Below are 22,650 nucleotides of genomic sequence, written 5' to 3' on the forward strand. Positions count from 1 at the left end.
TTGATGTGCATTGACTGTCAGAAGCTTGAAATGAAACAAATACAAATTCAAACATCAATCCAGATCAGGCATTTTTATTTTGAAATAAAATGGTACAAGGATTTCACAAAGGTGAGAAGATGTTAAATATTTCCTCACTCAGCATATTGACAGAACAGTACACGTTCATGTTAAAAAAAGGCCGACACCACACACCATATTTAAACTTATAAAACTGATTGCACCCTGTTATCTTACAAATAACTCCATAAGAGACGGCTCTAATGAAAAAATGTGGAGAGTCAAAGTCAAATGAAATGGAGAAGCATCTGCATAAGACATATTGAGCATGAGTGCCTGGTATTCTACAGCTATTTATCAAAAAAGACAGGAACAGCGCTGCGGGGTTTGGGGGAATGTAAATGGGGCAGGGAGACGCAGGGACACGGGCTCAGCACAAAAGGTCCCTCTGTACGATTAGGACCGAGAACGGGAGCGGGAGCGAGATGGGGAACGGGATTTGGAGCGGGACTCGGAACGGGACACGGATGGGGAACGAGAGTGAGCAACGACTGGAGTGGGGGAACGGGATTTGGACTTGGATTTAGACCTGGTTCTTGGCTTGGGTTCGTCTGGGGTGTGGGAACGGGAGCGAGAGCCTCTCTCAGCGTCGCCTCCCTCCTCATCACTCTTGGGCTGCTCGCGGCCCTTAGAACCCGATTTCCTGGAGCGATCCTTCATCCCGGATCTGGAGCGAGACCTAGAACGAGAGCGAGATCTAGACCTGGACTCCTTCTTGCTCTTCTTCCCTTCTTTCTTGTTCTTTTTGCTGCGGCTTCTGCTGCGACTGCGGCCCTCCTTTCCCTTTGGATTGCCGTTACTGCGCTCCTCTTCCTCTTTCTTGTTCTTGCCCTTATTCTTCTTGCTATGGGACGGGCTGCGAGAGTGAGACACGGCTCTGTAGAAGAGATCAAGAACTTACAATTAAAGGTAGTCATTGGGTAAATATTCACACTGAGGTTAGGAAAGAAATCTGGGCAGACTCATCTGCCAAGAATAACAATGAAGCATTCAGAAGATAATCACCATGACATCTTTCTTCAAACAATGACTCACCTGGAGCGGGAGCGGCTACGGCTGCTGCTCTCACTGCGGCTGCGGCTCTTGCGAGACCTGCGGCTCCTGGAGCGAGACCTGGAGACCAGACGCGTTCATCAGTAACAAAGATGCAATATGACAGTTTGCTGTGCACGCCTGCTGTTGATGGGGAGGGAGAGGAGAAATGAGTCTTACCTGGAGCGACTGCGGCTGCGGGAATAGGAGCGGCGGCGCCTGGCACCGGGACGATCCTCAATGAGCCGGATCTTCCTGCCATTAACTTCTGTGCCGTCCAGCTTCTCCAGGGCCCTCTTCATGTCAGCGTAGAGCCTGAACTCAATCACCCCCTCGTTCTTCCGGCCCTTGTGGGTGTCGGCGTAAGTCACCTCTCCGGCCTGCCTCATGTAGTCCTGAGCAGGCGTTAAAATTGAAGACCGGGGTTAAGTTATCTCATTCAAGCCTAAACAGAAACCTTTAGCCGTGTTGAATATTCTCCATGACTGATGTTTTGCATATCAAAGAAGTAGATCTTCCTACCTTCAAGTCCTGCCAGCTGCAGCGGCTGGAAAGGTTCTCGACAATGAGACGATAATCTGTCCGTATCGGCGGACCATATCTGTCTCTTCCCCAGCGTCCATATCCACCGCCTCCTCCGCCCCCGCCTCCTCCTCCGCCGCCGCCACCTCCTCCACCCCCACCTCCTCCTCCACCACCACCTCCACCTTTTAAGTTAACAAGGAAAGACCAGGAGCAATGAGGACCACAGACAAAATGATTCAGCTCCAAAATACTAAACTCCAAGCTACACGCTACAGTAATAATAAAAAAAAATCTTTAAATTTGGGAAAAAAGGCAAATAAAAGAAAAAAAGAAGAAAGACAAACTAGAGGAAAATCAGAAATAAAACAAAAAATTCATAAAATCCTAACTCATCTGTCCTAAACCTGATGAAGGCTTAAACCTTTACAACAAAACTGTAGCTGAGAGAATTTAGCTTTTTTTTTATCTGTAAAACCTCATCTCTACATAAGGAAAAACAAAATAATGGAACACTAACTGACCGAGGAAGTACTTGCCGTGAACTACAGCTAGTTTCTAAGCTATCTTATCAAAAAACATTTCACTGTTATAAAACATGTTCTTTTTTCAGGCACCTATAAGAGCTGAACCCACATCTCTTCCTAACCCATGGCATCCTCACCACCCGGCCTGGGCCTAATGGGAAAAGCGGTCTTCATTCACAATGGCTCCCTTTTTTGGTCTGCCCAGGGGCCCAGAATGGTCAAACCACACTCTTGGAAAGGGGGGACACCATGGCCAGCAATAGGGGCAGGCAGTCAGCAAAGGACTCTTTCAATTAAAACATTGAGGTTCTTTGTTAAATCTTTACCTTTAAATTGACATCATTTAAAAAAATAAAATAAATGGAATAAGACATCAATAGATTACAAGATACTTAGCAATCAGATAGTATTTTTACAGAATTTAAATCAATGCATTATGTTTTTATCTCCATCAGTAAGCCCCATCACATATTCCCACCTAACCACATTCTTTGATTCACTACAATTTATGTTTTTTTTAAGTCATTGGTGGCTCCGGTGCACACAAATTTGACTACAATTTGTTGTTTGAACAGCTGTTAAGTACCTTGATGAGTGAGGCTCATACTGACTGATAGAATAGCATTGTTGCACCTACATGATGAACGGCTCAGCCAGACAACAGATACTGATGGGATTAGGATGGGGAAAGTGGATGAGTTACTCCTACAATTTAATTAAAAACCAAAGAGTACATAGTTGAGTTCAAAGCTTTAGGATGATGACTTCTAGCACATTCTCACAATATCTGATCTGAGGGGTGGGCAGCTCTTATGTTGACAGAGGTGTTCACTATTCTTGTCACTAACGTACAGCAGCATGGCGAGATCAGACAGTTCCCAAATCTACATCAATCAGTCTGTCAGGAAGTTAAGTTCCCAGAAAACAAGTCTCAAAATCTGACGCACAATTGTTTACTATGATTACCAGATAATTATTTGAATGCACATCAGCCACCAAGGACGAGATCTATATGTCAAATCTAATTGAGTGATTCTCTGTAAGGATCAAAAGCCCTCATTAATGATCAAATTATAAACATCAAAGATGTTCCTGGACACCTACTTCGTCCGCCGCCATAGCCTCCATCTCGACGGGGTCCCTTAGTGTGCTCCACAATAACCCTCTCACCGCACAACTCCTTGCCATTCAGGTCATAAACAGCATCATCTGCATCACGGGGGTCGTCAAATTCAACAAACCCATACCTTCACAGGGAAACAGATAAATGGATCAACACTGAGTCACAGCAAAGGACATAATTCAAAAAAGTCTTCGTGTGATAAAAACACACACATTACTATATTGGCAAATATGCACAGGGCCGCTTGGTTTAACTTCAAACAAATAATGGCGTGGTTTGATCAGTTTCAAATCCTTTCTCTTTAGCCGATGTTTTGCCCACGAGCGTGCGTTGAAGGGCACAAACCTGGCGGTCTGGTAACCAGCCTTGCCTCGATGGATTCATAACGTCACGAAGAACGGAATACATTTCTTCCCGTTATGGTTCTGCACGGTGGGCTTCGGTAGTGTTAAACACGATGGCCGTAAAAGCACCATTTTGTAACATCAATGCATTTTTGAACTATTAAATAACAGAAAAACAAACTAAACAAAACCAGGTGCTATGCGGACCCGGATTTCACACCAATATCGTAACCTAGCTTGAAGCTAGCGGCGCTGGGCGAAGACACAATGGTCCGTGACATTGCCACGTCTAAAGTTAACTAGCCGCGCTCGTGTTGCAGGTACGACAAAGCGAACACACCACAGCCGTCACCGTCATATCAGAACATGAACACATTGATACGTCTAAATCGCCTACTAGAAACCACATTTTATGTCGCCGTCGTCGATTAATGCCGAACATACACGAGCTAGTTAGCATTAGCAGAGCAGGCCCGCAGCCGCGAGCGAGGCCTGTGCTACATGTTAAGGAGTTGCGGCCTAGCTAGGCGCTAGCTCAGACAATAACGAGGCTCTGTAGGCGGCCATTATTTTACCCGTTTTTAAGGTCGACTTCCAGAATTTTCCCGTAACCCTTGAAGAACCTCTCGACATCCTTCTCCCTGGCTCTGTAGCTCAGTCTCCCGATGTAGACTCTCGACATTTCGGCAGCGTGTGTGTGCAGACAGACTAAGAGCCCGGGCGACACACAACGAGGCAAGCGCACGCACGTTGCACGCGCTTCTTTCACACAGCAAGCAGGGCGCGAGCTAAAGGGGCGTGGCTACCTTTGCCAAACATATACTAGCTTGTTGAGTGAAGGACGCATTCTCACGTTAAGTTTGTCTTTATCCATCAGTTTCACTCTAAATTGTAACTAAATGTAACTGGAAAGGTTAAAAATGGATTCGCTCCATTTGGTTTTGGCAGGGAGCTTGTCAAAATGCCAGAAGTCCGGGCTCTGTGTAACGATTTTAGCCAATACTTTGTAATGTTATTATATAGACTTGTGCTTGTGCCTGACAAGTCTAACGGACGCTTTATTTATTTATTTATTATAAATTCGTTATTATCCATATTGGATTTTGCAAGCTGCCACAGTCATTTCAAACTCCGTTGTCAAATCAGCCGCACCTACATTTGGATTGCACGAGTATTCTCGCCGTTATGGTAAATGCATTGAAACGGAACTTTGCGAAGTTAGCTCGAGCATACACAAGAGACTTCATCCGTTTTTCGAAATAAACAACCAATTAAGCGCCAGGGTACACAAGTGACTACATCCGTTTTTCAAAATAAGTTTTTTTATACCTTGAAAGGCTTGTTGTCGGATATTTGAGGTGCTATGCATTATTATTATTATTATTATTAATATCATTATTATTATTATTATTAATATCATTATTATTATTATTATTATTATTATTATTATTATTATTATTATTATTATTATTATTATTATATAATGACAAAATAGGATATTGTACCGCTCAAATATCAACCATATTTTCTACCATATTTTACACCATATCTTGGTCAACGTTTTAGACTATGTAAAAACTCTAGTAAAAGTGTTTGATTTGTGTAAATTTGTAATCAGACTTGCTCTGAACACAACCATGTTATTCATTACCAGTAACTATGGAGAATTCATAGTCCCTCACATATCAGACATAAAGCCATTTGAAAGTAAAAATGTGTGTTACCAGCTTATTTTGAAAAACGGATGTAGTCACTTGGGTATCCTCAAGCTAACTTCGCCAGGTTCCGTTTCAACACATTTACCATAAAGGCGAGAATACCAGTGCACTATAAATGTAGGTGCGGCTGATTTGGCTGCAGAGTTTAAATGACAACTGGCTTGACCGACTGGCTTGACCGCAGTTCGGTTCTGGTAGATTCCTTGAATGAAGCTGGCAAGATGTCATAAGGAAGGAGGGATGATGTGAACCTTGACTAAACCTGACTCCAGGTGAAATAAAGTGAATGAAGAGGATCTACTGTTGCACACATTTATTGAATTAGTGTACAAGCCCGTTTCAGTAAAAGTTAATAGCTGAAAGTTGATCATACAAATACCATACATCAATTAAAGCTTTAACTGAAGGAAAATGGAGTTGAAAGCATTTGGCATTAGAATTAATCGAACGTCCAATAACCCATCATTTTGTAATTCAACAAAACAGGTGTGAACTGCACGACCATGTGTTTTACATATGGCGTGTGTTGGTTAATATTTGTCCGTGATTCGTTAGTTAAGCAACTACAAATACTGAAATGTGATTGTGAAACTACATTTCTATTTCAAATTCACAATTCCCATGAACATGAGTAAGATTTACTTCAACTTTTCTGTCACGATAACTAAATCTGTTCCCCATTTCGTCACGCCATCCCCACTCTCTGATATATGTCATTACGTCACCACCCGCAGGAACTAACTGCTCTTTTTGGAGACAGCTGACAGCTTCTTTGATTACGTGTTATTGCACTGAGGGGGGGGATCTTCTTTGCCGCGTCCATTGTTGCCTTTACTCCATGATCCCGGTCTGGACTCACCACCTAATCTCTGCGCGCTCCTACCGCTCACCTCTCCGTCCCGCTGACAGTGAGCAGAGCGGAGCGGAGAAAGCGGCGCGCACAGACCCGCCGCTTTGTCGCTCGTTATTATCAGCGATCATAACGTTTTTATCTCCGTTGTCGTCTGCGGCGGACAGACGGCGGCTCCAGGTGCACCGCCTCACACACTGATTCAACTTTGTGTGTGTGTGTGTATGTGTGTGTTTGGGAGGAATAATGATCCGGAGCTGAGAGATAACGCCCCGATCTGTCGACAGCAGTTTATTCAACCCGGACTCTCCTTTTGTCTGGGATGGGATTCCAACAGTAACGACCGGTTAAGGTAAGGAGTTAAATTACCACCGCACAGCAGGGGCTCACGGTGTGTTGGGGTGTCGGGCACTTTGAGGCGGTTTGTGTTTGTTTGGAGTTTGTGCGGATGAAAGTTACACTCGCTCAGTCGTAATGGATGTCAGGTTGCAACTGTGCGCCTCCTGATCGCTCCCGTACACAAAGCGGCGCCGCACCTCACAATTTACTATGTTATTGTTGTTATTATCGCCGTATTGGACACAGATCGTTGTTAGCGCGCGCACACACACACGTACACACACACTTACGCCAAAGTGAGAGCACACGGGACGGAGGACGAGGTTGCTATTGTAGCGGATCAGCGGCGGATTTACTGAATTCCTTCTCCTCGCCACTGTCTGAATGGCCTCCTGCTTCACTGGACACAACATCTAGAATTGGGGCTCCCGTAACATTTGACACTTGTTAGAAAGCACAAACTCAACCAGCTCGCCTCTATAGCAAAACGCGTCTAACTGAGCGAGGGGAACATGTGGCTGCAACACGAGGCTGGATGGGCTTCATGTGTTATTGTCATCAGGACAGGGGTCTGGTTAAAAGCGATGAAATGCATAACAAAACAAGTAGTCAATGAGCACAGGAGGACAAGTGTGTATGGAATGAGTCCTCAGGCTGCCCAACCAGAGCAGTGTGGTGATTGACAGACATTACATCAGCATTTAAGGACATCCTAAAATTAGTGTGTAACCTGCAAAAGGACTGAGTACAGCTAACAGAGCAGGACCTTTACTTTAAACAAACAGGACTACATTTTGCATCTTATTCCTCCACCCCTCTCTCTCTCTCTGTCACACACACACACACACACACACACACACACACACACACACACACACACACACACACACACACACACACACAGGCACTTGCACATCATGCAAACATGCACCGTCCTGAGCCTCTCTCCCTCCCCCAGTATGTGACCAACATGTGGGGAGGTAATCCCAGCTATTAGGGTAATCTCCTCAGCATGGCGATCAATAGGGGAGGGCGTGCGCCAACTACCAGACAAGAGTAACAGGGAGGGGGACGAATTTTGTGCTGAAGAAAAATGATTTAATCATCCAGATTAGGTCAGGAGGCTGTGGTCTGGACAAGGGGTCCAAGGGGGAGGGGGCTGTTTGGGACAGACAGAGCAGACAGAAGGTTCAGGCCATCTCCACTTCAGGCACCTCCATACAGGGCCATCATGAACACACACATTGAAAACTGATCTACGGGAAAACAGTGAAATTAGAGAAAATGAAAATGGGAAGCAAAGAGCCTATTTTGTTTCCCAAGTATTTACACAACTGATGCAAACAGATGCAACTCAAACATCTGAGAAAAGTGTCAAATAAGTACAATTCTGTTTAGCCTCATTAGGTTGAAATACACAGTGGAGATGAAGGATCCTCTCAAATGGTTGAATGAATCACTCCAGTTTTTAAACTCCCTAAGGAGGGGAAGAGGAAGGGACGGACCCAAATCATTATGTGCAATATAAAGGAAAGCATTGGGACTTAATGAATCCAGTGCACATACTTCATATTAACAGAATGTTAAGGATGAATCCCCGACTAAACATTGCGTGCGTGGAACGACTCCTTTAGACTCAATGAAAGATATAAAGAAGTATAACGTAAAAGCAATGTGCTCAGAGGTGGCCGTGTGAATCTGCTTAGTGTGTTTGTGTGTGCACGTGTGTGTTTAAGTGTGTGTGTGTGTGTACGTGCGTCCATGCGTCATGCTGAGTTTGCCCCTGGTGTTTATGACTTAGCAGTGTCCCATACAGATGGACCACGCTGGACTCTCATGGCAGCTTATGCTCGCTGCCTTTTCAGTCTCGTCTTCATCTGTTAATCTACAGAGATCTTAGAGCAAACGCTAAAATAACGTGAAAAGATTTGTTCTAATAAGGTCCAACATTTCAGTTCTGCAGTATTTGTCGGTAACAGTGAGTACTGACTGGACAGGAAGCATCAACATGTTTGGGATGAATCAGGATACATCAGAAACAAGAGGCAAGTCTCCAGTGGAGCAAGTGCACGGGCAAAATGTCCAGATGGAAGATGGGAGGGATGAGTAAGGCGTTCACAGATCCCGTCTGTTTGGCCCCGTTGAGACAGAGGGAGACGAGATTGGATGGGTTTGTGCGACTCAGGTTACTATCACCCCATTCTACTCTAAAGAGGCGGCGGTGTAAAAGATGCAATACCCTCTGGGAAACCTAATCCACACCCTGCTGCCAGCTGTCATTCTGTTGCTCCGGGGCAAAATCGCTAAGCAGGTGTCACCTTACCCTTCCTCAATCCTTACAGTCATCATCGCCGGAAATGGGGAACTATGCACAAGTTTGATCAGTTTCAACAATGCTTAGAAGTGTTTAGGTCATGGATGAAGAAATGGGGAAACATTTGATTGTAGAATCGCTGAAATGGAAAGATTGTACTTTCCAGAGTATCCATTGCTCTATAAATTACAATTGACACATTTCAATCCATTATTACAGTGCGCCCTGTGCAGCTCAAAGGCAATATTATCCTATGGATGTGTTCACTAATTATTAATAGAGATTTAGAGGCATTGATGTCATCAGCTTGTCAGTTAGATTCGTTGAGTCGCTGTTAAGTGTCCTTAGAACAGGAGAGGTGGGGGATGTCACTGAATGGAACACTTCCTGTCCTATGTTGCTTCTAAGGTTTGAACAAGTATATTTGTAAAGCTTTAATAAGTCTGAAGGGGCTGTGGGTAAAAGAATGACGTAAGATGAGGAGGAAGATTCTCCTTATTTCTGTCTTCCATCTTTGCTGGTGAGCTGCATCTTACTGTGCATTCCTTTGTGCTTTGATTGCATTAGCAGTGTGATGGCTATGGTGTACACGTGAGACCAGAGATGATGTTTCAACATACACACACACACACACACCTGGTGGAGAGGAGGCAGTGGAACAGAAGACGAGAGGGGCCAATGAAGTGAAAGATAGAAAGCAGAGTGACGGAGAGACATTAAGAGAGAGAGAGCGAGAGAGAGATAGATAGAGAGAGAGAGGAGGGAGTCTGAGCTGACCTTGCCATGATAATCTAATCCCTGTCGAGAGTGCTTTTTTTAGAGAGCAAGTTAATGCCAGCAGATTACACTCCAGTGTCACTAAAAAACACAGTGGGTCCATAGTGTGTTAGGCCCACCTCAAATTAAGTCAAACTGGATTGCAAAGGTTGTAAAACGTTACAAAAATGAACCAAAAACATCCCCGAGTGTCACAGTTCATCACTGCCATCCTGATTCCCATCTCTGGTGGATTTGGAACGTTCCCGGTGTGCGTAGTCATTACTCCATTTTGGTCACAGGTTAACTAACTTAACGGCTGGGTGTTATTCTCCTCCTTTGTGTTTTTCTCTCCATTAATCCTCCTCCTTTGTGGCACTGAAGGATCTGTGATAAAAGGCCACTCATTGAGCAGCTCATCTCATGCTATGAAGAATAATCCCTGTATATGTTGTGTAACCATGTGGGGAGTTGGACACAGAGGGGGGATGGTTCGCTCCTGCTTGGGACTGTTGAGCTCCTGGTTTGTCTTAATCTCTTTGGTGCATCAGGCAGCCGTTCCCTCTCAGCATTATGGGCTATTTTACTCTCTGTATAAACAAATACACGAGCCTTAGATGAACTGGGGCATTTCATAATGTGTTGACCAGTGTGACATCATTTAGCTGTTGTTGATCGGATGACATCATTGTTGTAACTTTTGGGTTTATGGGATGACATCACCTTGTTATTTTAATGCCATTATTATCGTTCGTATCCAGGCAACTTTGGGAGCAACGCAGGTTGTTTGACTGCAGATAAGGAAGTATACGTTTGAATCTGCATTTGTGTGTTTTCTGGTGAAACTATACAAAGGAAACTCCCCCTATGTGTGACCCAAGAGGGAGCAAGGACGTGACACAAACACGATCCTGAGCCTTGGTGACATTAAACACTAGCATGAGCTCGGTTTGAGTTACAAATGCTGCCATAGTCATTATAAGATCATAATACATCACAAGACGATAGTGGTGGTAGTCAAACTGCGGTTGGAGTACCACTTGTGGCTCAGGTAGTACGTCAGACGACTCTGGAAATGTCTTAATACCATTAAAACCATTTAAAAGCTATGGAAATTCTGTTACAGTGGCAAATTATGAACAAAAAGGTTTCACAACCTTCTTCATCCTCTTTTACTTAAGAATTTGTTAAAAATAACCAAACTAGCTCATACTGCAGTGCAGAGTTGTGGGCTTGTTGGTCCGGTGGGAGTTCTTGGTTCGCGCGGAGTTGAAAACTACTGACTAAGAATGTTTTGGGAGGGATGGAAGTGTCAACATTATCACATTTCACAGCTCATATTGTCAAACCAGCTACTTGGATGGATGCAGAGAGTTTATCAGGGTCACTGAGGCCTCATGATGGGCTTATTGCACTGCACTCATTATAAAGTGGAGCCATGTCCACCATTACTGAACTTGTTTTGTATCATCGTTAAAGTTGACACCTCATGCAAGCACCTGGCAGAGAGAGAGTGTGTGAGTGTGTGTGTGTGTGTGTGTGTGTGTGATGACTCCACTGCATCTGGAAGGAGGCAGCTTCTACTGCCTCAGCAGTGAATCAGCACAGGATTTGTTTTCTGCACAGACTAATGTGCTCTGGAGCAAATAAGGAGATAAATGAGGCGATTTTTCTTCTTTGCTCAGAGTGTCACTGTGGTGACACAGGTGTGTAGTAATGTAGCTGCGCCTGTAGTCTTTGACTCCCTTCCTGTAGGTCAGCAGGAGTGTGTGATGTCTCAGAGTGGAGTGTGTGTGTATACAGCGTTCAGATAAGTGTGTTTAAGACTACACGACTACTAAGTCTCTGAGACACATTTACATGGAAAACAGATTCTGAAGAGTGAGGTGACTTTTCTGCAGGAATTCATTTATCAACATCTTACAATTTGATCTTTTTCTTTAGAATCCCATATTGATAAAACATTTCGGCAACACATTACCAAATTTGCAAGTAGACTCACCAGTGAGTATCCAAATTATGTTTTTAAGGGTTTTTAATGTTTCATTAGTAAATGTGGGGACATTTAATTTACAACAGCACTTACACAGAGTGCCACATAATGAACCTCCAAACAGGAATGAGCAGAATTTGGCACAGCAACAGGAATGTTTTTTAAGTGAATTAATCATAACAATTGACCTACTTCAAATTGTAAAATCAGTAACATGCTCTACGAGATTAGTGAGCCTTTTGGGCCGACTTCCTCCCCCTGTAATATGCAGGGAAGCATTTTGTCTGGCGTGTGCAGCCTCCGACTCTCCTCTTCCCTCTTATTTATTTCTATTTTTATTTGTTTACTGACGGCGATGTTTTAAAGCAGCGACTCACACCTTTGTGTTCCTTTGTGTAAGCGATGACAGTGCTTCACGTTTTTCCGTAGAATTGCAGGATTGATACAAAGGGAGAAGAGAGGTAACAGAGCGTGTGAGCAGGTTTTGTTCACTGCCTCACATAGGAAGCAGCAGATCCAAGGTGAGGCTGACAGTGACTGTGGCTCTGAACACTGAACAGCATAAGGACAGTCACATGCCATCTCCAGTCAGGGGTATGTTGGCACAGGCGAGCTGCTTGTTGTTGGAGAATATTTGGATGACATCAGCACATACACACACACACACAGGCACACAGGCACACATGCACACACGCCCAGAGACAAGGATGCAGACACACACACACACACACTGTATTCTACAAGCAGACCAGTGGTTCAGATCTCAGCACAGATATTCGCAATGAGTGGGAAATAATTTTATTTGCGATTTGGATGAACAGCTATTTCCAGTTACCAACAGGAAATTACACCCACAGCACAGCACAGCACAGCACAGGCACTGTACACACACACACACACGCACACACACATGGGACACACACATCACAGCACAGCACAGCATCAGTGTTCTAACCATAGGGAGTTTGTGCTGAGCTGGTTGGGGATGTCAGGACGAATCAATGCGAGGACAGCTGACTGGACATGCCTATTCATCCGCCAAAGAAAAGAGAAAAGAAAGGAGAGCGGGCGAGGGACTCTGAAAGGAAGGAGGAAGCCCCCCTGGAGCAACATGTTTGGATGTGTACCACTATACTTTTATAGATCCTTGTCCAAGGGCCTTCCAGTGTTTGTGGGACGGACGTGGGGACGAGGTGGGAAAGAGATGAAGTAGAGAGGAGAGGAAGATGGAATGCTTCACTTGGCACAACACAAAAGCCATATCATCCCATATCTTTGTCCTTAAAGCAGATATGCACGTATATGGTGTATTTCAGACGTATACAGATGAAGAATATAGATATTTGCAGCAGGCTGAGTCAGCTTTGACAAAGGCATAAGCTGGCACTGTAGAGGCGGCTAACTCCACTCTGATGGCCCCTTTATTCCCATCTGTTGCCCTCAGCACTCTGACTTTATCCCCATTGTGTTAACTCATTACGTTCGCCTTAACCTTAACCCCATAATTGCCACCCTCCAGTTTCTCTGGTACAGCCACCTCCTCCCTCTTTCCCCCCGCTTGGAGACAGTGTGCCACATAGCCCGTACGCTAATCTGATGGCGTCTGCCCACCAAACACCTGCCATGTCAGGGGAGGGGAGGGGGGGGGGGGGGGGGTTGAGAAAAAACTCCTCAACCAGCCCTCCTGGAGCAGCCATTCCAGTGCGAGATGGCTGTGAATGGAGACAGATGCAAACATGGATGCAGATGCAAATAAAAGACAAGCGCGACCTCGCCCTTTCTTTCTATGAGCGCCTACTTTTTTTCCAACACGTTCAACGACTGCGCTGCACAAACAGTGTCGTCTTTTGTCCCGCCGCCCGCCGTGCCCAGACATGTATTGGAAGACAGTGACATGCAGACCCGAGGCCTCTTTCCTCCAACAATAACTCTCTTGACCCCCCAATGAGGGGCGGAGGGGCAGACGTGAGGCGATGTGACAGTTCTGGTGCGGCCGACACAATGGCAGGTTTTTTCTTTTGACTGCCTGGCTGCCTACAGGCCACAGAAGACTTTCTTTCACTATTATCACTTCAAATGTAGGAGCCATGTTTGCCTGAGGAACAAGTGAAACCACATCACACAGGGGCCATTACACCAACTAACTACACCTTCTGCTTAAGAGTGATTTCATTTGTGGTTTTGATCTTAAATATCAAAACATGTTTGTAGTCTTGAACAAAGAGATGACGGTTTGATGCTGTTTGAATGCAGATAAAGGTTTGGATGCCTGTTATGGGCAAGACGCCATTGTTTACAAAGGTGGAGCCATATTATTGTAAGATGAATATGTACATTTGCCCTGTGACACTCACAACAAACCCACAGTCACACTGGCACAAAGCACAAAAACAGTGTCTGTGTGTGTTCATGACGTGAAGTTTGCTAATAATGGATTATTGATCGTGAATTAGAGTGGGCCGCCCCTCAGGGCTCATCCTGGTTGGCCAGGAATGAATACATCTCTTCATGCTTCACCGTACACACTCAATTTAGGCAAGGGCACACACCCACACACACCCACGCACCCGCACACACACACACACACACACACGCGCGCGCGCGCGCACACACACACACACACACACACACACACACACACACACACAGGCATGTTGAGACACGCTGACCCACTCTTAATAAGACAGGCGTCGTTCATCCAGCCAAAGGGTCAAAGGTTATATTCCAGAGTGTGTGTGTGTGTCTCTGTGTGTGTTTGTGTGTGTGTGTGTGTGGACAGACTCTCTCACACAGTGCAGGCTTTATGTTTCTTACTCGCAAGTTACTTAAAATGCATTCATTCACTCATTCATTTGAAAGAATCGATCAAATTTGACGTTTAGTTCCGCCATTTAATTCTATAGGAGGCAGTTTGTTGAACTTAACATATAAATTAACCTGTTTCAATTATGTATTTAAGTAAAACGCAGGAAGAAAGACATACATTATGTATTTGTAACTGAGTGAGTATTGTTTTTAAATGTAATAATCCGGATCCTAATTGTTTGTTTGTTTGTCTCATGTTCAGGTCGATGCAGATACCAGAAGAACATCGCTCCAAACATGAGGACTGACATTACAGCAGGAGGAGTTTGCAAACTTTTAATACCTGGACTGAGAACTTACTAACTTGTGGAACATAAACTTTTCATTGTGAAGATTTATTACACGTTTGTTTTTGAGATCTAAGCACTCAGGGAGCAGTAATGGAGAAAGAAGACAGAGAGGAGGAACCACAAAAGAGCACAGATGCAGTTCAGGCCAAGGCCGAGGAGGACGCCGCCTCCGGCCATACGTGCGGGGTGTGTGGCCGTAGCTTTCCCCTCCTCAGCTCTCTGTCGCAGCACATGAGGAGACACACCCGGGAGAAGCCGTACAAGTGTCCCTACTGTGAGCACAGGACGGCTCAGAAGGGAAGCCTGAAGGTTCACATCCGCAGCCATAAACTGGGCCTGCTGAGCCATAATTTGAGTGACAAGGAGGGAGACGGAGATCAAAGGCAGAGGGACAACGCTGAAACACTTGACAGCTCTCTTGAACTCAACAGCACCTCTGCCAAAGTTCATAATGTTAACGGAAAGGTGAAGAAGAAAGCGGCAAAGACAAAGATCAAAGGTAAAGAAGGAGCCGGTGCAGAGAAAACGTCCAGCGGCCGAGATCGCAGCTCTGATGAGGCTGACGTCGGGCTCCTCACCTGCACTCTATGCAACCAGGTGTTCCCTCAGGTGTTACTGCTTAAGGCCCACATGAAAAGGCATCGCGGCGCCCAGGATCACGGCTGTCGCATCTGCGGACGGCGCTTCCGCCAAGCGTGGTTCCTCCAAAGTCACATGCGCATCCACCGTGTCAAGGCTCAGCTGCAGGGCGGGAAGAGCGACGAGACGCCCGCCACCATCAACGGGGTTCCTCAGGACCCGGCGTCTCTGACCAACGACGAGTGCCTGTATGAGCTGTGTGCAGGCTGCGGGAACTTCTTCTGCGACCGCAAGACCTTACAGATACACGAAAAGCTCCATAAACCAAACCCCAGCCGCTCCCAGACCCAGCATGCACCACAGCAAGAGGCTGAGGACTCGGAGCTTCCCATTGGTAAGAGGGGCTTCCTGGAAAGCCTAAACCTCAAGTGTGTTGGGTCTGGGGAAGGCTCTGAGAAGAAGGACCTGGGCAGAAGGATTGCTGAGCTAGATCCTGTGTGTAGTTACCAAGCCTGGCAGCTGGCCACAAGGGGGCGACTTGTAGAGGCCACAGAGAAATGTCTGGGCTGGGAGGAGAGACTTGCTGATGCTGAGGTGGCCTACGACAAGGACAAGGGAGAATATGTGCCAGTGAAGCAGGAGAAGAAGAGAAAGCAATCTGAGACTTCCAGCTCTAACGTGAAGAAGAAGAAGAAGTGCGACACGCTGCACGGCGGTCACGCCTCCTCAAACAGCTCGACTCATCCCACAGGAGGGGACGGCAGGATTCTCAGCCCGCACAAGGATCGGATTCTGCTGAATGGACTCGGTCACGCGTTCTACGAGGCGCTGCAGACGAAGAAGGTCAAAGAAGTTTGCATCACACCAAAGCAAAACACCAAGAAGCAAGACCAAGAAGGTAAAGCCATCACACACACGCACACACACACACACACACAGATGGGAACATTTGTTTGGGATTGAACACAGAAACCTTCAGGCTTGAGTCATGAAGCAGAGGTCACGTGTGGATGAGGAGAAGGAGTTGAAATGTAATACATATTGGGGAAGGGTGACCTCTTGTGGATTATGTTTGAATGACACCACCTGTGACTCCACCATTCATACAAACTAGAGATTGAAAATGGATATCAATGGTTGTCTCACTTTGGCATATGAAAGAAAATTGAAATCTGTTGGCTTTTAAATCATGAATACGTTTTTCCCAAAAATAATGATCCAATTAATTGTCTCATAATTTCAACAGAATCGCTTACTGAGGCTCGTTTCAGTCCAATATTGTAAGAGATTTGCCGTTTAAGAACAATATTGTGTTTTTTATTATTATCATTATGGAGTAAAAGGCTTAAAATATAGATTTGTGTCCTTAAAGCAGCTCACAGGTCATTCTATTGTTCAGTCAGGTCTCACTGTTTCTATCCTCGTGTGATAACCAGCGTTTCTGTAAATACACATGTATTTGAGACCTATGGTGCTGTTTCCAGTACAGACTGTGCTTTAGGGAGTAAAGTCAGTGTGTCCTTGTTCATTCCCATCCAGCTCCTCATCCCAGAGGACCCAACAGTGACATTTCCTATTTGGCTCAGATAGCAGAATCATTAATAGTATCTATGTTTCAACATTTTTTGCTCTCCAAATGTCGTGACCTTAGTATGATAAGCTCCTCCCCCCTCCTCCCCCCTCCTCCCCCTCAGACCAGTCAGTGCCTTATAAACCTGTCTGGATACTTTTACACATTATATCATCCAGTTCCATTATATATTCTTAAATCTGCTTCTTTTGTTTTGAATCTACAGATAACAAACAGTATTTCTGTGAGCACTGTGATTTCCACACTGTCGACGCCTCCCTCCTCAGGTCTCACCTGCACCGGCAGCATCAGGACCTCATGGGCTCCTCCAGCAAACAGAGCCCCATTTTGGACAATTACTGCCAAAGTGCATCCAAAGCCTCAAGATACACAGACTACCTCAGGAACAGGAGCGCTCTGCTCAGTCAGTCCTACTGGAACCCGTACACATGTGGCCAAGGGTCAACAGAGGCAAAGATTAAAACTGAAAAATGTAGCGATAGTGACAGTAAAGGGCAGAGAGGGACGACGAGTGATGCTGCCAGCGTTCTCAATCTGTCTGGCGAAGAACACGGCGCTGTTAACTACCGGATCAAAAGTGAGGGCCTGGTGAGACATCAGTGTCCCTTTTGCTCACACACAACAAACTACCCAGAGGTGCTGTGGATCCATCAGAGGGTGGCACACAAGGTGGATGGCGGCAGCTCTCTGGCACCTAAATGGGCCCCGTGCGCCAACGCCTTCAAGAGCTCAAAGAGCGGCGCGGCCCAGTGGAGACGCACGGGCGCTCCACCTTTCCTGGAAGGCAAAGACTGCCCGGCTCTTCCTGCCCCGAGAGCTCAGCGCACACTGCCGCCGGGTTCCACAACCCACAACAACAACAACAGCAGCAGCAGCAGCAGCAGCAAACAATCGGCTTCCAAAACTCAGCCTGCTGTCCCTAAGTCTAAGTCGAGCAGTCATTCAAAGGACTCGCGGCCTTCAGAAGGGACGCAGTGTCGAGGGAGGGCGGGACTCCTGCCTGCAAAGAAGCAAACCCAGGCTGCGGCGGCGGTGGAGGCGGGGAGCAAAGGCCCCTCCAGCACTCACTCAGCTACTTCATCAAGCAGCAGCAGCAGCAGCACGCACAGCAAAAGCCTCTCCAGTCACCAGCCTGCCAGCAGCCCCAAGCACCGGAGCCACAGAGCCGGCGTGGAGGGGAACCTCCTCCCACAAGAGGGACTGGGGTTCATGTTGGCCCGCACTCACGCCAGAACTTCATCCAACAACGCCACTACAGACAGACTGCACCCCCGCAGGCCCTGCGACTCCTCTGCAGGTCCCAAGGGTCCCGAGCTTTGGCCTGCTGTGAACATGTGGGGGTTGCACGGGGGCAAAGCCTACTTTGACCCGCTGCTTTTTGCTCAGGGAAAGAGCGATTCCGCAGGAGGAACGCCGATGGACGCTGACATTTTGAGTCTGCTGAAAAGCTACAACCCTCACGACCTGGCTGCTCTCTACCAGCACTGGAGGTTTGTCGACCCCAGACTTGATCCACAAGGTGAGGAGGAGCTTTTAACTGCTTCATAGCCGACTGATGTTCAAACAGGAAGCCATGACCATATTCAGATTCATGTTGACGTAACATTCTCACTCTCATTTCCACAGCTTTGTTGCAGTTAAATGGACATTTCGCAAATGAAGTCAATTCCTCCTCTGAAGCTTCCAAACAAGTAGGATTTCTTTCTTCCTGTTATTCATATTAGACAATTTAAAAGCTCATATCGATAAGAATGACACAAACACATAACAATACATGAATTTTCATTCATTAAAAGACCTCAAACTGTGACAGTAAATTGAGGCCTATAGATGAAAAAGGCCCGGTTTCTGTCCCATAATTGCTTTAATGATGCGTTTATGAATCAGAAAGAATTCAAACTGTAGATTTCAGTGTGACAGCAGGTTTTAAATATGGTTTGCAGCACAAGTACACCTTCCAAAATTAGAAACGGCTGCAAACTCACTCTTCTCCCCGACAGTGCAGTCTGTCTTTACCAAATGTGTGCGTCCGCATGTTTCGTCTGCTCTGTACCCTGTCGACGGCGAGGAAGAGTGTGTCACTTCGGTGGGCGCGTGCGTCTGCGTAGCTCCGCGCGTCGGCCTGCGCGGCTGTCAGCTCGCACAACCTGGCTGTCTCCTTCCCTCCTTGTTTCCTTAAGAGAGGCTGACAGGGATGAGGCACGCAAATAACCACAAAAAAAAGAGAAGCCCCCACACGTTCGTCCCCCTCAGGGTAAAACTCGCCCGGCGTCTCCATATGGCGTGTCATCAGCCTGTCAGTCAGAGCCGCCCGGATGCTACCTGCAACTGTTCCCTCTTCCTCCTCCTCTCCCCCCAGACTAATGATATGTGGGCAACTTTTAAACACCGGAGATTGGCACAGTCCCCGTACGCAGAGGTGACCATCGTCCTCATAACTGCTGATAAATCTGCCCGTCAACCTTGATTCCCTTTGCATTCCTAATAAGTTACCTGATCTCATGAATATTTAACTTCTAGCTCAGGAAACCGCGGCTACATTTTCAGTTGATTACCACAAAAGAGGAGAGGCGACATCCTGTGTGCTAACAATGAGGCGAGGGAAGGAGGAATCCAAGTCGTGGCCATCTTGTGATATTATCCCGTCTCCCTCATGGACGTGCATGCATTTAAAATTTTGGGAGTTTTCCCAGCATTCTGCTGTTTCAGGTTGATTCTGCCCAGCTGGCTCCTTTACTGCTAATTTGACTGTGAACACACACACACACACACACACACACACACATGCACCCTCCCTCTCACAAATACTGCATCTAACCGGTGTGTGTGTGTGTGTGTGTGTGCGTCTCATTGTCTTCTGCAGGTGAACAGCCGTTCCACTTCATCCTCAGGGTCTTTTCAAAAAGGAACATGAAGACGCGTCATGTTCTCGTTTGCACTGTAAATGCTGAACAAAGAGGCCTGTCGTACGTTAAAGGAAGCAGCCATTACTCCTCCAGGATGCAGGCACCCCATTATGCACAACAAAGTCAACGCAGCGAGGTGGACACGGTTATTATTTTGTAACATGGTTTCATACAAAAATGTGCGTTATACTTGTTTTTGTTGTAGATATGTTTAAGGGAAAATTAGAATCTGAGTTTGTTAGACTGTAGTAAGACTCAGTCCAGCTGGAGAGGAAACAATGGAGGATTAAAGACTCTCTCTTCCTGTTTTTGATCAATATGATATGAAATACCAAATATCACAAACCAGAATGCCACTGAGTTATTGGAAATTGGAACCTGAGCATTTCTCTTCTACGCTGCGCTGATTTCCAGTTTGTCCCTCTTCATGGAGCCTCGGCATCGGGAATGCCTGTTTGGTTTAGTTTCACTTCACCTTTGAGTTTATATTCAATCAGTAAACCTACACATGTTCTTCCTATGACCCTTTGTCCAACAGAGCGACTTTGCTACAGTAAAAATAGACAAAAAGAAGAAACATGAGAGGATCTAATAAAGCACAAACTCAGATGACCCTGTAATGAGTGACCTAAATACAGGCTTTACCTGTCAATCCATGTTAAATCATCACACACACACACACACACACACACACACACACACACACAAAAACACACACACGTCTGTGCAGCAGTAACAGAGCTTTCAGTTCTGTTATTACTCTATACACTTCTCCTATGTAAATGTTTGCATAAACTATTAAGTCCCTTCGCTGACAGACCATTAGACTATAATGTTTTTACAAATACCAAAGTATGACATCAACAAACTCATTTCCAAGGCAACTGGTTTGTGTTTATGCGAATGCCTCTTAGATTGTTACAGAGCCCACACACACACACACACTCACACACACAGACCGCTGCCACACACCAGCTGCCATTCCTTCCACAAGCTGCTTTCAGAGCCACAGAATGACCGAAGCGGTGGGTTTGTCTTATTTCAAAGCTAATATACAGCCACAATCGCAGATACAGGAGGTAAACAACAACAACAACAGCAACAACAACAGCCAGGGTGGCTCCTCAGTTACGCCCATTAGATTCCTGTCCCACAGAGGCAACATGTTCATCTTTATGACTCCATGCCAAACTTAATGTCCATCACAGACATTTAATGCAAGAAACCTAGAGATATCGAATCAAACCGGTGGCCATTATAGCTTTCAAATAGAGATTTACGTGTCAAAATAACAACTAAACTATTAAATGTCTTGGCTTTTTGGTTTTAAGACTGAAAGGTTCCGCCATTTGCTCGCTTTCTTCAATCAGAAACAAAGTGGATGCTCATGATGCTCTGTGTGTGGCTCCACATAACAGCTGCCAAACAATCCACCAACCATCAATCAAAACAGGACTTTTCCAAAAAAATTCTCTTTATTCTTCATTTGTATGTTTTAGGGTTGCAAATTTGTTTAGTATGTTTTTTTTTTTAGTTCTACTAATGTAATGTATTCATCCTCCCATTGAAGTGTTCTATGCATTTGTGCGTGTCGTTGTGTCTGCAGACCAGAAACAAAGCCATGAACTTTAAGGATGCTTGGGAGATCTTGGAAATACATTATTTATTATTTGAGCACTGACTTTGACCTGTGGGCGAGAAATGTTTTTGATAAAGAAAATGTAAATGATTTTGAGTTTTATTTAATGTTTTTGTTGTTGTTGTTGTGTGGAATTGTTCGGCTCCTCAGGACTTCATGTTTGTAGAAAGAACAGAAAATGTAAATAAAGTGTTTTCAGTGATTCACTTCTCATCTCAGAAGGTCAGAATGAAGGTTTGGAAGGTTCTGACCCAGGAGGCAGCAGGTAAAGAGCATGGGATGCTTATGATGCAGACAGATGACAGGAAGACTACATCTCAGTTTTATGGTAATAACTAATGTTGGCTTCCAAAATTCTATTTTTACCAGATCCACATTTTGTTTGACTGTAAAATAAAGTTCATTATTGTTAATTTATCATTGTGTTGTTATTAACCAACCGCCACTCACAGATTCAGCTCATCATTCATACTTTAGATAACAGAAATACATTAAAACGCAAAGCTCTGCATTTTCAGACGTCAACCTGGTTATTTGAAAATGTTACTACACCAAAATATGGGCCAAATTTTTTGATAAATATATAATCAGGAAATAACAGCACATCAGATTGTTGATTTGACCTCGACGTCCCTGATGCAGTTCCTCATTTCTACCAGTAGGTGGTAGGAAACGCTAAGGAAACGCCACTGAAGCCCTGCGTTGCTTTTCTTCTAAACCTATTGAAGTTACTTACAATACAACTACTACATCCTGTGACATGGTACTACTTCAACAACTTATTAGTGAAGAGTAAAACATGAACTTTGAAACACACTTCCTGTATTCGCTGTCCAAAGAAGAAGCTTTGAACAAGAGGTCAGATATGTTAGATTTCAGACTTTGTTAAATTGCAGTCATACCTTGGAGTGTTTACATGTTCTAATCAGTATGTGTGTGGTAAAATCATGTACAGCAAATTGAATTCTAATGTTTGTTGTGACTGACAGCGTACATACGTGAAATTGACCTTATTTGTTTGGGAAAAGCTCAGTGAACTTCAACTCCCGAGGTGAGAATGAACACTGACTAAACGGTGTAAATATGTGCAGCAACTGTTGACTTGACAAGACTTTCTGCTGAGTGTGTGTACACACTCGTGTTCCAGTATGTCCTTGTCACAGTGTGTTTGTCAGTGGGTTGTGTTATATCTTGGTGCGGTG

At 45.2% G+C, this 22,650-nt stretch overlaps 2 protein-coding genes across 2 annotated transcripts; one reads left to right on the forward strand and one right to left on the reverse strand.

The window, feature by feature from the left end:
- Positions 1-58: 58 nt before the first annotated feature.
- Positions 59-4,397, reverse strand: srsf4 (serine and arginine rich splicing factor 4). The gene is made up of 6 exons (XM_076139211.1): positions 4,184-4,397; positions 3,246-3,388; positions 1,615-1,760; positions 1,273-1,487; positions 1,096-1,173; positions 59-937 (listed from the first exon to the last, which is right to left on the reverse strand). The coding sequence occupies exons 1-6, from the start codon at positions 4,288-4,290 to the stop codon at positions 457-459; spliced, it is 1,170 nt and encodes a 389-aa protein (XP_075995326.1). The 5' UTR covers positions 4,291-4,397; the 3' UTR covers positions 59-456.
- Positions 4,398-6,442: 2,045 nt separating this feature from the next.
- Positions 6,443-21,678, forward strand: LOC142989785 (zinc finger protein 516-like). Its single transcript, XM_076139473.1, has 5 exons — positions 6,443-6,528; positions 14,646-16,210; positions 17,109-18,422; positions 18,530-18,594; positions 19,767-21,678. Exons 2-5 carry the CDS (start codon positions 14,824-14,826, stop codon positions 19,815-19,817), a joined length of 2,817 nt encoding a protein of 938 aa, XP_075995588.1. The 5' UTR covers positions 6,443-6,528; positions 14,646-14,823; the 3' UTR covers positions 19,818-21,678.
- Positions 21,679-22,650: the final 972 nt, after the last annotated feature.

The sequence above is a fragment of the Genypterus blacodes genome, unplaced genomic scaffold, assembly GCF_046128005.1.
Source record: "Genypterus blacodes isolate CSIRO-AG114 ecotype Tasmania unplaced genomic scaffold, CSIRO-AGI_Gbla_v1 ptg000438l_1, whole genome shotgun sequence".
Taxonomy (NCBI): Eukaryota; Metazoa; Chordata; class Actinopteri; order Ophidiiformes; family Ophidiidae; genus Genypterus; species Genypterus blacodes.

What these genes read in the sequence shown, in the direction of transcription:
- srsf4 (XM_076139211.1), bottom strand. Translation starts at nt 4,290, where the DNA reads ATGTCGAGAGTCTACATCGGGAGACTGAGCTACAGAGCCAGGGAGAAG. An exon ending in GCAGCTGGCAGGACTTGAAG is followed by an intron (nt 1,488 to 1,614) that starts GTAGGAAGATCT and finishes ACGCCTGCTCAG; the next exon opens with GACTACATGAGGCAGGCCGG. An exon ending in CGCAGCCGCAGTCGCTCCAG is followed by an intron (nt 1,174 to 1,272) that starts GTAAGACTCATT and finishes TCTGGTCTCCAG; the next exon opens with GTCTCGCTCCAGGAGCCGCA.
- LOC142989785 (XM_076139473.1), top strand. Translation starts at nt 14,824, where the DNA reads ATGGAGAAAGAAGACAGAGAGGAGGAACCACAAAAGAGCACAGATGCA. An exon ending in CAAGAAGCAAGACCAAGAAG is followed by an intron (nt 16,211 to 17,108) that starts GTAAAGCCATCA and finishes TTGAATCTACAG; the next exon opens with ATAACAAACAGTATTTCTGT. An exon ending in CCCCAGACTTGATCCACAAG is followed by an intron (nt 18,423 to 18,529) that starts GTGAGGAGGAGC and finishes TCATTTCCACAG; the next exon opens with CTTTGTTGCAGTTAAATGGA.